The sequence below is a fragment of the Magallana gigas genome, chromosome 5 (assembly GCF_963853765.1).
Source record: "Magallana gigas chromosome 5, xbMagGiga1.1, whole genome shotgun sequence".
Lineage (NCBI taxonomy): Eukaryota > Metazoa > Mollusca > Bivalvia > Ostreida > Ostreidae > Magallana > Magallana gigas.
Window position 1 is genome coordinate 21,301,240 of NC_088857.1, and position 13,729 is coordinate 21,314,968.

The 13,729-nt window shown below is 36.8% G+C and overlaps 1 protein-coding gene across 1 annotated transcript; it reads left to right on the top strand.

The window, feature by feature from the left end:
- Nucleotides 1-1,909: 1,909 nt before the first annotated feature.
- On the top strand, nucleotides 1,910-12,735 carry LOC105332603 (solute carrier family 35 member B1). Its single transcript, XM_066084140.1, has 7 exons — nucleotides 1,910-2,151; nucleotides 3,148-3,251; nucleotides 3,424-3,548; nucleotides 4,578-4,772; nucleotides 11,185-11,311; nucleotides 11,776-11,882; nucleotides 12,171-12,735. The coding sequence occupies exons 1-7, from the start codon at nucleotides 1,994-1,996 to the stop codon at nucleotides 12,375-12,377; spliced, it is 1,023 nt and encodes a 340-aa protein (XP_065940212.1). The 5' UTR covers nucleotides 1,910-1,993; the 3' UTR covers nucleotides 12,378-12,735.
- The last annotated feature ends 994 nt before the right edge of the window (nucleotides 12,736-13,729 follow it).

The following is a 13,729-nucleotide window of genomic DNA, read 5'->3' on the forward strand; positions in this document are numbered from 1 at the left end:
ACTCAACTTCACTGTATTAATTAACATCCGTATATGGAGATAATGATGAGAGAATGTAAAATCTTTTGTACTGATGTTTCAATATTACAGAAAAGAAAGAGTGGTTATCGAAATATAATTAAATGTGGTAAACTGAGTCACAGTTGTGTACTTCAAATTTATTGTTGAATTATTAAAACATTGTCTTTACTTCAGAACCTTCCCCTCCACGCACACCCCCCCCCCCTTCCCAACAAGTTCATTCAGATGCAATTCCACTGTCTATCATCGAGTACGAAGAACATGGGGAAGGGGGGGGGGCGATTCTTAGACCGGGTCACCCTTCGTCATCTAATGGGCTCTCTCGCCCTATCCAGTGCAATATCCTCGATCAGTGCCTGCATGTACATGTATATATGTAGGTGTAAATTCTTCAAGTATCAAACAATTAAATGTCACGTCCTTGCAACTCAATAGTTCATGTTATTTACTACGCCAAAATGACTCTAATATATGTAAAAATATTTACCTGGCATATGACGAGACTATATATGGAATATATCAAAACTTCTGTTAATAATCGCGTTGAATGAAATATTGATTGTAGTCATATTGTATATGATATATAAAAACAAATGGAAAAACGTACCGTATACAGATTACCTATTGTTATTCGTTGTTTTGAAGGACCACGTTCAGTCAATTGTACCATGTATACACATTTACATGTATGTATTATAAGCACTAATGAACACGTGTGAAGTCACATACATGTACATGACATTGTACATATACCGGTATATGATGCACTATATATAAATGAGCATCTTCGCACGGCAAGGATGACGATCCATGCACGTAGGTTTTTTTTCGCTAAAGATAATGGTAAACAGTAAATGGGCAGACTTATTTACTCTGTCCCAAGTTTTTGCTTCCCCTTTTTTGCTGAGAGAGAGAGAGAGAGAGAGAGAGAGAGAGAGAGAGAGAGAGAGAGAGAGAGAGAGAGAGAGAGAGAGAGCTGATTTAACGAGAAGAGAAAAGAGAACAATCCGACAATCGTTACGTATATATACGAACGCGTTGTAAAGCACAGCTGACTAATTAACAAGACTTTTTTTCTTGACAGGAGCATGTCATTATACAGTTATTACCTGTGCGTCGCTAAGCTCTGCCCTTGAAATCTCGCCTCAACGACTTCAGTGATGCCGAGAACCAATCATTACTGTGATTGTTTCGATCAGTGGTCTCTAGCTTTTGTGTGATTTTAATGTATTTTTCGGACAATTTATGTTGTAAATCCTTCAACTCTTTCAACAGCTGGTGAATGATCAAAGATACAATCCTGGAATATTTAATTAGACCAAGGGTGCCACGTGTTTACGGCTTTCTCTTCATTTTCTGAACATTAGCGACATCTTTTGAAAGGACTCTAGGTCTTCATTTGGTTCTATTGAGATTGCAAATATTTATCAGGAATATTAATTTTTGAAATGTGAAATAAATGCATGTATTCGATCATGATCGAGTAGCCTGCAGACATTAGTAAAATTTAACTATTAGAATCTCTTTGGATTTTATTTTACGCTTAATACACTTCGAAATGGATAAAGAAGATCCTGAAATCATTCAAATGTCAACAGATGAAAAAGGTTTGTACGTGTAACTTATGCTAATATTATACATTTATATTGCTGGAAAACACCTTTGACTAAAATTATTGTCCAATCAACTAAGGCGTCGTATGAGTTCAGAGCAGGGTAAAAGGGTATAAAAGGAATGAAAGATCATTGCAATAATCACAGAATATCTAATATAAAAATTTATCAATAGATAAAGAAAAATTTAAGCTATGCTGATATGTGTTGTTTTTCATTTTTTCTCCTTATAAGTAGTTAATATTTAGAGGCATCATTACCTCTTGTTTTACCCTAACCTAAACCGGAAGTAAGAGTTCCCTTGCGGTGTTTTGAGAATTCGACACGTCATGTAAACACATTTACTGTTTAAAGCGTGTATGACAGGTGATATTCCTCTCACAGGTCCATCTCATATAGTCCCCATACCAGATAGCACCAAACACGCGGAGATGACAGCGGGCAGGAACAAGCTCCTTATTTGTGCTGCAGGGACATTCATCTGTTATTTCTACTATGGCATCATCCAGGAGTCAATGTGAGTTTCGATTCAGATGCTCTTTTTAAATCAGATGCTGTCATAAATATACCAGTTCATATAATAATTATATTTTTTAAAATTGCTGTTAGAATAAAAGCTTAGGATGAAACATTTTAGCCTAACAGGAAACAACAATGAGGTTCAATATAAATTCTTTTTCTTGTGGGTAAAAATCAAACTGCAGTTTATGAGCTTGATAGGAACGAAATTCGCCAACAACAGGCTATCACACAACTTACACTGTTATTCTCTCACCCTTAGCCTGATCACTGGATGTAAATAAATCACCCCCCCCATGCTTAATGGTCCTAACATATGTTTTTCATGTACAAGCCTGAACTTCATCTATACATGTCCATGTTTCAGTACATAGAATTACCGAAATACCCGCGATTTACCGAAATACCCGGTGAAATCACCGAAATACCCGGTGAAAACACCAAAATGCCCATTATTACGCCATAAAGAGTGTATGTCTAGTATTTTATATATATAGTTATTGTAAATAAAGTTAATTTTTGGAATAAATGTATATATTTATTATAATACTTGAACTTGTGTTATATACGTGTGCAAGAGAAAGGAGCAATTCTGATAGGAATTACATCTTTAAAATAGTTGCTCTTTTTATAGTTGCTTCCACTCTATATGGATTTTTGATAGTTATTATATGATATTAAAAAAAAAAGCTGATAAACTGTTATTTTTAATTCTTAGGAATAAAATTTCACATCTCTATTCGAGTGAAAAGCAATTCATGCAAGAGTTATCGTTCTTAACCCAATGTCTACACATGTTAAAAATCGCTATTTATGTCAAAATAATTACATTATCAAACTGAAAATTTGGGAAATACATTTAAACACTTAGATTTAAACTATGATGTTAAATATTTGTGCTCAAATGAGGCATTTCGGTGTTTTTGAAGGGCATTTCGGTAAATCACGGGTATTTCGGTAATTCTAGTTACCCTCCATGTTTGTATTTTAACAGAACAAAGGGCAAATATGGAGAGGGAGAGAAGGCAGAAAAGTTCAAATACACATTAGCCCTGGTATTTGTGCAATGTATCATCAATGCTCTTGCAGCTAAAATTGGTATGTTATTTATTTCCTAATGTGGTTGATGCTATGGTGAAAAAAAAACTTATATACAAATATATATTCTCCAGTTTACCATTTTATCTCATCATCATGCTTATTGTTAGATTTCTATAGTGTAATTCAAGAATACCTGTAATTTATTTCTTTTTCTTTTCTTTTCGTCTAGCCATGTTTTGGCAAAAGGAAAGAGACACAACTCCAGGCAAAATGTTCTCTCTATGTTCATTGTCATACCTGGGTGCAATGTTGGCTAGCAATCACGCCCTGCAGCATGTTTCATACCCCACACAGGTAGTACAGACTTACCACAGAAATGACTGATTTCACTGCTTTATTAATGTGAATTGTAGTGCTGAAACGAATACCATAAATCAGTATTCGAATATTCGTAGATGTCAAAGACAAGGTATTGAGTTTTTATTACCAAGTGGGTGTATGTGTAGACTGCCTAAACACGTCAGTTCGAAGTTGCCACTTAATTAATGCATGAGTATCCATTGAATTGGGTGTGCATTTATTTTTTAAGCAAATAATAATATACTGATATATTTTTTTTTAAATTTCCTTTAAATAGAATCAACAGATTTATTACTTCTTTAATAATATCCTGCAGTCCTGACTCCTGTGTGAGACCGATACGTAACTTCGTAAGTCAGTCCAAATATTTACGCCATGTTTGATATAGTATTAAAAAGAAAACTGATAACGCTCATAGTTCTGGAAATGTTCTGTTTATTTAAAAAAAAACAAATTATATCGAGGTATCTTTTTAAAAAAACTTTCAATGTACCTTTCAATATTAACTCTCCGTAGCTCACACTCGTTCAAACATTTAAGCAAATTATTTCTTCAGCGTCTATTATGAATTGATAAATCCAGAATGTTTGTCTCCGTTTGATGTAAACCCTGCTTTTTACTTTCAAGGTAAACAAGCATGGCGGAAGAGTCTATTACTGGGTTAAGTACAGTAATAGATTCTACCAAGCATGGCAGTCATAGATGGCTTGTCTTTTCTTTCGTTCAGAGTAAAATTTTCCTGCTTCTCCTTTCCATTGTAACGAAATAACAAGATGTTGCTTAGTTTACAATGCCTAATATGGGTGTAAAATGTGATCGAATATTCAAATGCTAAATATACATTCGAATATTAGAAATTTACTGTTCATTCGCAAATATTCGAACATTCGTTTCAGCACTAGTGAATTGGAATCTGAAGACTGAAAATTCTTTTCTTTTTTATTACAAACTGTTAAACATTATGATTTAACATTCAGATATAGAAATAAAATTTCAATGTAATTACGTTTTTCACTTTTTCAGGTCTTGGGAAAATCAGCAAAACCCATTCCTGTAATGATTCTAGGGATTATTTTCGCAAGGAAGCGTTATCCATGGGCCAAATTTCTATTTGTTCTTATGATAGTCTTAGGCGTCGCCATGTTCCTGTATAAAGATTCAGGACAAAGCAAGAAATCAGACTCTGACAGTCTCATTGGCATGGGAGAGATTTTACTGGTATGTGGAATTGAAACCTTGCATTCAAAATTAGTTGTTGGGAATCAGTTTGTTTTCATTTAGTGATTGTGTTATACCATAATGTGTCAACTTTACTTCAGATGGAACCTCTTAAATGAAATTTCCATGATTATTTGGGTTCCAGTAATATGTTTTTGCACAAAACAGGTTTCAATAATATGTTTTATTTGCACAAAGTGGGTTTCAAGTCAGACTAATTTGATGACTTTATTCAAGATATACTGAAAGCTGCTTGGTTCGATTTTACATCAAATTTTATGCACGCTTTTAAACGATGGTTATGCTTAGTGTATGTATAATAATAGACATTGCAGTAGTTTTTTCTAGTCAATTATGCCAAATTACAATGAAGAAAAATACGTACAAAATTTGCTAACAAACAAACAACATAAAAGGGTACCGCGTTATTTCACCTCATGTTAAATTTTACCCCTGATGACGAGACAGGTATGTTTGTATTACGACTTTGACATCGTATTAAATAAAGGTTGAAATAATCAGACAAATTACAAATAAACATGTGTACGTTTTGTTCGCTAATATTTCTGAAGTTTGCTTTCTTTACAATCGATGCATAGCATGCAGGTTGAATACTAGTAACCCCAATCATTTGGGGGACGAAACCAAACGGTTTACATCAATATCTATACTTACCTGCATCAACTTTTTGCATTTTCCCCGAGCTGCCTACGATCATGCCTGAACTTTTGAGACCACCCCTGTGGTATCATCTAGTGTTTACCCATAATGCACAAGCATACTTCCGTTTCAGTTTTGTTCGGGCATTCGAGAAGAAAAGCCGCGTGTTTTTCTTCGATTAAAATTTCTTAAGCCTGCGGTCTTAAAATGTCTGATTCATTTAAAATTTGCGTAAAATGTAATAGAGAAATGACCGTTTTGGATGACCACGCAGAGTGCTATAGACACAGAGTTTGCAACGAAGCATTTCCATGCGAAGTTTGCAGTAAGTGGTCAGAGGAAAAACGGACGTTGATCAGAAAGATGATCGAGCGAAAGAAATCTGAAGCGGGGAGAAAGTCAGCTACATTGCCAAATCCAGAAGTTCCCTCTGTGGGGAATAGTGGCAATCGTTCTGATAGTCAAGTTTCCTCTGCGGGAAACGTAGCTGCGTCAGAAATTCTTTCTCCGACAGAAATGAGTCAAAATGGCGGCGACTTGACGCAGGGTTCAGTCCCACCGCAAGTAGGTAATTTTCCGCCTTTCGTGTTGGGGAATTTCGAAGCCCAATGGCAGCAATATCAAGAGAATTGCATGAAAAGGTTGATTGACGCTAGAATTAAAGAGTTGGTCCAGGATTCGAATAAACAACCGACTATTGCTATTACGTCTGATGTTCGTTCAGACAGGGCGTGTAACAGGTTCGATAGATTTCGACCGTCAGATGATCAACGCTCCAGAGAATCGGATGACGATGATCTGGTAAGTCACAGAGGTGAAACTGATCAAGTCTTAAGCAATTCACTTGATGATGTTATTGATGTTCACGAGGATAATCGTTCAGAGTTTGATAACTCTGTCTTGGGTTCAGTACATACGCATGACACAGACTCTAATGGTTCATGCATGGTAGACTGGAAAAATTTTGTTAAAAAAGTGTCTACAGAACTGAACATCAACTCAGTTGATGCCTCTGAAACTCAGAGCCGAGACTTCAAATCATACATGTCAAATCGTTTGATTGGGACAAAATCATCTACCCCACAACAGTCTTTGCCTATGGATGGGTACATTTTAAACACATTAACAGATGTTGATGAAGAATTCCAGCGAAAAGGTGCGATTCGGACTTATAAAGCATCAGATGATGAAAAATACCGAGTCGCTTCTTCCGACTTTGACAAGTACTGCACAACGCCGCGCCTTGATGACAACATTGAGGACAGCAGTTTTACAACAGGGAGAAAAGGAAACAAAAATTCTTACCGTTTCCGCAACCCTATGTTGCATTCACGCAACAATGAGTTATGGAAGATAGATCAAGGATCTCGACTTCTTCTAAGAGAGTTGACATATGCCTCTCTAATTACGTCCTACGTTGATAACGTTGTATCTGATGAGGACAAGACAGAGGCCCTACAAGCACTCATGCAGGTGTTCAAGTCAATGGCTGATGTTACTTCCCGCATGTTAGTGGGTGCAGTTGCAGCCCGCAGAGCCATTCACATTGAGGATTTGGCTTTTAAAAACAAAGCAACTGAAAACAAACTCCTTGTACAGACAACTCTGAATCCTAAGCTCTTTTGTGGGAAGTATTTTGATATTCTTCACGCAAGTGCAGAAAGTATGCGCGATGCTAAAGAAACACAGCACCTGAGGGGTTCAAAGCAGAGAGATGGTTCAGCCCTCAGTTCTGCAAGGAAAAGAAAGAGAGATGATTCAGTGGGCACCTCGGAACCGAAAGAACAGCAGTCATCCTTTGCAAAGAAGGGAAAGTTTGCTGCAGAAAAGAATCAAAAGACTACTATAGGAAGAGGACGAAATTTCAATTCAAGAGGTTCTTTCAGAGGTCAAACTCGTGGCTCTGCACAAGATCGTTTGGGGTTTCGTCCCCCAAAGTAATTTTGACGGATCAATTAGAGACTCGACTCGAGTTGCAGAAATCAGCCAAAGTAGGCTGTCGGATCATTTCGTACCACAGGGAGTGGATGAAAATTACATCCGACGATTGGATTTTAAAAATAGTCCAGGAAGGACTCAAACTTGTGTTCATAAAACACCCTCCAAATACAGGAGTAAGAATAACAAATGTACAAGATGTCGTCCAAAGACAATGTATTTTAGAAGAAATAGAAAGTTTATTAGAAAAGCATGCCATAGAGATTGTTCCCAAGACCCAGGAAGGTCAGGGGTTTTACAGCACCTTTTTTGTTGTTCCAAAAACGAGACGGAGGTTACCGTCCGATTCTCAATTTGAAACCGTTAAATATATTTCTCCAAAATCAACATTTCAAGATGGAGTCTTTAAGGTCAGTAATACAGGCTCTGAATGTAGGAGACTGGGTGGCATCAATAGATCTAAAGGATGCATATCTACATGTTCCAATTTATCCAGAAGACAGGAAATACCTCAGGTTTTGCATAGACAATATCCATTATCAATTCAGGTCAATGCCCTTCGGTCTAGCAACAGCCCCAAGAGTGTTTACGAAATTAATGGGGGCAATAGGTGCACATCTAAGAAGTCAACAGATTTCCATTTACATGTACCTGGACGATTGGCTTCTCAAAAATGCAGATCGAATGACATTAGTTCATCAACTAAGGAGAACTTTGTTTCTGCTGATGGACTTGGGCCTGGTAATAAATCAATCCAAGTCAATTCTGCAGCCAACGCAACAGATAACTTATCTTGGAGCACTATTCAACCTCCAACAGGGTATGGTCTACCCCAGTTTGGACCCTTTTCTCAGTCTGTTTGGGGCAATTTCTACCATGGTTATGGAATCTTTTATCCCAGCACGTACATTCCTCAGAATCCTTGGTTTAATGGCAGCCTGTATAGATTTGGTACCTCTTGCCAGACTCAAGATGCGTCCCATTCAGTTCTGCCTTCTGTCCCAGTGGCGTCCACATGTGGACGAACTGGATCATCTGATTCAAATGGACAGTTTCCTCATCCCACATCTTCTCTGGTGGATAGAGAGAGGGAATGTTCTGGCAGGAACGTCTATTCTGAGCTTCAGAGCAGACCTAACCTTGTGGACGGATGCATCAACTTACGGGTGGGGAGCCCACCTAGAGGATCGCAATGTGTCGGGGAAATGGACGGTGATAGAACAGTCATCACATATAAATCTGTTGGAACTCAGTGCAGTGGAGAATGCACTTCATCACTTCAGGGACAATGTCAAACACAGGCAAGTCTTGCTGAGGACAGACAATTCAACAGTAGTGTCTTACATCAATCGCCAAGGGGGGACAAAGTCTGCAGCCCTATGCGTGATGACATGGAGGATTCTGCATTGGTGTCACCTTCTCGGGATACAGCTCAAAGCAGCTCACATTCCAGGGAAAAAGAATGTAATAGCGGATCAGTTGTCCAGAGGGCGACAAATTCCCAAGATGACAGAATGGAGTCTCAACCAAGAAATAGTTCAGCAGATTTTTCGAGTTTTTCCCACTCCAAACATAGATTTATTCGCAACAAGGGAAAACCGGAAACTAGCAGTGTTTTGTTCTCCGTTTCCAGACCCCTTGGCATGGGAATGCGATGCGCTAGCTGTAGATTGGACAGGAATGTTTGCATATGCATTTCCGCCTCCCATATTAATTCCGAAAGTACTCAGGAAAGTGGAACAGGAGTCGTGTGTTCTTCTCCTCATCGCTCCGTTTTCACCAAGACAGTCGTGGTTTCCAGACCTACTACATCTATTGGTCGACATTCCAAGGGAACTTCCAATAATAAGAGACATGTTGACTCAAAGAAGAGGGCAGTTCATTCATCCAAGTCCAGAAAGTCTGCATCTGGCGGTTTGGAAAATTTCAAACAACAAAGAACAGAGAATAGATTTTCTGAGAAAGCTAAGTCATTTATCTTCAACTCACGAAGACAGTCAACAAGAAAAATGTATGATGCTAGAATACGAATCTACAAGGAATGGTGTGCCAAGAACCAAAAGGATTCAGTTGAGGCCACTGTAGCTGATTTAGCAGACTTCTTCATCTATTTGCATGAAGAACGTAATTGTAAGCCAAATACTTTAATGGGTTATAGGTCAGCGATAGCATCTATGCATAAGGGTTGGAGCAATAGTTCTGTCAGTAACAACACTGATCTGTCAAAGTTAATAAAAGGAATATACAATTCTGAACCTAATGTACGACCATTACTTCCAAATTGGGATTTGCCGACTGTTCTTTGGAAGTTGTGTGACTCCCCATTTGAACCGATGAATTCATGCGATATGAAGTACCTTACATGGAAGACAGTGTTCCTTGTGGCTCTGGCAACAGCATCAAGAGTAAGCGAAATTCAAGCTCTTTCAATTGGAGAGTCACATTTACGTCTTGAGCAGAATGGAATACGTTTATTACCAAATATACAGTTTTTAGCCAAAACTCAGAGATTAGGAAAGCCATGGAAACCAATATTCATACCAGAGTTTAATAGCTTTGCAACAGACAGTAAAGACTTGCTTTTGTGTCCTTGTAGAGCACTTAAAATGTACCTAAAAAGGACAGAGTCTTCTCGTGGTGATGAAAAGTGTTTATTCTTGACTTACAAATCGGACTCGCAAAAACCAGCATCCAAGAATTCAATTTCAAGATGGATTGTGTCACTAGTAAAGTTTGTGTATGAACATAACAGTGAGACCTTATCTCATGTGCGTGCACATGATACAAGACGATTGGCAACTTCATGGGCCCTTTTCAATGGTGCAACTCTAGAAGAAATTCTACAGACAGCTCATTGGGCAACAGAAAACACCTTTACTTCATTCTATATGAGAGATGTTCCTCAAGGAGAAGCTCGCTTTGCCAAGTCATCAGTTCTTGATACATCGAGATGGGCAAAAGAAAAAGAACAAAAATAGAATATCTTTTTGGGTGAGTGTATTCTTTATTTTACTATTATATGATAGTGATTGTAATCCCGCCCAATATTTCTGCTACAAATTCTGCAAAAAGTTGATGCAGGTAAGTATAGATATTGATGTAAACTGGAGGTTTTTAAAGGTAAAACCCCTGTTTACGAGATATCTATACTTACCTGCATCACCCACCCCTGTTCATTGGGTCCTAGTTGTGTAGGCCCTCACAAAACTGAAACGGAAGTATGCTTGTGCATTATGGGTAAACACTAGATGATACCACAGGGGTGGTCTCAAAAGTTCAGGCATGATCGTAGGCAGCTCGGGGAAAATGCAAAAAGTTGATGCAGGTAAGTATAGATATCTCGTAAACAGGGGTTTTACCTTTAAAAACCTCCAGTTTCCTTTTCTAAAAATTCCCTTGATGCACTTTGGTTTGTTTTTTCGTTTGCCGAAAAAGAAATTATTTTATTTACTTTGAATATTTCTAACTTTAATAGGAGACTGATTCTGCTCATGTAAATAGGAGAAAGTCCATAACTTTCTAAGATAAATGGTTTGTATGAAAAAAAAATTTGATACTGTAATAACAAAAAAATCGGACCAAGCAGCTTGAACTTTTGATTAACTTTCTATTTGCAAGAGTTACTGATCTTTGTTCAAATAATTTGGGTTAGGAAGACATCAACTGGGTAAATCCTAAATCTTAAGCTTTTGCCAACAATGTAGGTAATAAGATTCAAGTTGTTCTATATTGGGAATGAGTAAACTTTCAGCCCATATTGTCATTATTACTTCGAATGTTTCAATAAATCTGCATTTATTCCTTTTCCCTGCAGTTGGTATCCCTGACGCTAGATGGTGTAACGGGAGCTGTACAGGAAAGAATGAGATCCGATCACAAAACAGGGGCCAACAGCATGATGTTCAACATCAATGTGTGGTCTATATTATGGTCAGCTATAGGTATGTCACACTTATTTTGTTGTTTTTTTTAGCTTTGGCAAAAGTTCAAAAAATAAATTAGGAACCAGTGCCTATTCAACAGAATCTGTAATATTCAGCTGTAAAATTTTATTTTTTCAGATTTTTCTAATGTACAAAAAACCCAATGAAAATGAATTGACAAAATGAGTCGTAAACATGTACATACAAAGCTGGAACAATTTTCTTCAAATTCATAGTGTTTCACTTTGAGTTATGTTCACAATGAATAAAAACTGAAGTTTTATCGTACTTGTAAGTAAATCACGAAATTAACCCCAATCAAACAATCAAACTCTTGAAATACAAAATGTTACCACCACAAAAATAATAAAAATTTAGCAGTTTTGTCAAGCAGAATTATAGGAAAATGAAACTAAATTTGGGTATAGATAATACATTATTGATTCAAACAATTCATGCACTCATTATATTGTCTTCCATAGGTCTTATAGTAACAGGAGAAGGCATAGCATTCTTAGGTTTCATGGAAAGACATCCATCTATACTTGCCAAGATGGTCACGTTTGGTTTAGCCAGTGCAGCTGGACAGGTAAGAGAGACAATTATTATATTAAATTAAATAGCTTTTCACAAGAGTTACTGATCTTTGTGCTCCAAATTCATGCTACGTGTAATAAAATCTTGCATAGAATGAGAAAATCTGACTGTAGTTTTAAATTCATCATGTTCTTACCATATGCAACGTTAATAAACAAAGTAATTTGTTTTGAGGTTGTAAAAACATTGCATGGTGAATAATCTTCAATTTTTATATGGCATATTTACACCACTGATGTGAAATAAATTTTTATACATGTAATCCCTTTTCTTTTTTCAGACCTTCATTTTCATCACCGTTTCCACATTTGGACCACTAACTTGCTCCATTATCACAACCACCAGGAAATTCTTTACCATCTTGGGATCTGTCATTATTTTCCAAAACCCTATGAACAGCCGGCAATGGATTGGCACAGTCTTAGTATTCATGGGCCTAGGACTAGATAGTGCATACGGAAAAGAAAAGAAACACGTCAAGAAATGAACTTCAAGGGACGCAATTGGTTAATTCTTGGACCAGTAAAACCTCGAGCAAAATTTTTGGTGCATAATGGTGAAACTTTTCGTAAAATGATAATTAAGAGCTTTAGGAGTGGTTACGGATGATTGTTATGTAGGTAGGTTCATTGGTATTTAGGAAGCTGTAAACCATAGCCACGTGGACATATTAATAACAGTCATTCTGTGATAAAAAGTAACTTAAAAAATGATAAAAAGGTAGCAAGGCAGAGCTTATATTTTACAGTGTGTTTAAGTGATGAATGTATGACCAGTGCCTATGTTTCATACAGATCTGAAAACAGTGTTATGGTAGAACTGAATAGAATGATTCAGTGACGATCGAAGCGAACAGTTCAAGAACCTGAACAAATCATGTACATGTTCATGTAGATCATGATTGTACGCATTATCGGTAAATGGGATCAAAATTACTAGTATTCAGGATGAATGCAAAAATGAAGTTTTCCTCTTATGTAATAATTCCATATGATTTTAGAAACAAGAAAGTTTGCATGATATGAAATTTTATATTAATGTACCTATATTAATTTAATGTGCCCATTGTTATTTGTAGCTGTTTTTGGCATAAGGAAAACTTCATATCTAACAATCCATGGCATTGCAATGTTTGTTTGTTGTTTTAAGTCAATAAAAGTTTATGTTTTGGAAATGATCTGTAATTATGTCTTAAGATGAATGATGGTAAACATCTTTTTAAGCATTTAGATGTTTTCTACCTGTCTCTCATTGTCTTTTGACCCCCTCTATCTATAATAGTAGGATTTGTGTGAGTTTTGTAAAAGTCCCCTTTTCTTGATAAACATACATGTATATTATTCATAAAAGGTTAATCGGAGACAAAATATAAAATGATATCAAACGAATGTTTTGAGACAATCAGAAAAGCAATTTCATTTAAATAGATTGATAGTTTATATTACATGTAGATTGATAAATTTCTAAACATCATTGAGATAGGCAACGCTCTGCTTAGATAAAGAACATTTGGATGAAAAACCTTTTGGAGGACATTTCTTTTGACCTTGACTGATGACTGGAGTTGCAAACCCAACACCTACTGACAGTATTTTTGTTAAATCAGAGCAAGACTGGGCCAAAGAGAATACCTAAGTGTTTTTTCAGAAATTTGGTTTTGCAGACATCGGCAGCATCCTTCATATTTGACCTAGAAGCATGGCTCAAGGTCACTGCAAACCCTCAGTCGAAAGCACTCTCATTGTAAGGTGTTAACGAAATGAGGGATTAGGGAGAATATAAAGTCAAGACAGGAATGTTTAGATGAGGTCTGATGTGACTTTTACCTAGATACTGTAT

Excerpts from the sequence above, each read along its gene's own strand:
- LOC105332603 (XM_066084140.1), top strand. The coding sequence starts at position 1,994 with ATGACAGGTGATATTCCTCTCACAGGTCCATCTCATATAGTCCCCATA. Across the intron at positions 3,252-3,423 it reads TGCTCTTGCAGCTAAAATTG|CCATGTTTTGGCAAAAGGAA; the intron begins GTATGTTATTTA and ends CTTTTCGTCTAG. Across the intron at positions 11,883-12,170 it reads TAGCCAGTGCAGCTGGACAG|ACCTTCATTTTCATCACCGT; the intron begins GTAAGAGAGACA and ends TTCTTTTTTCAG.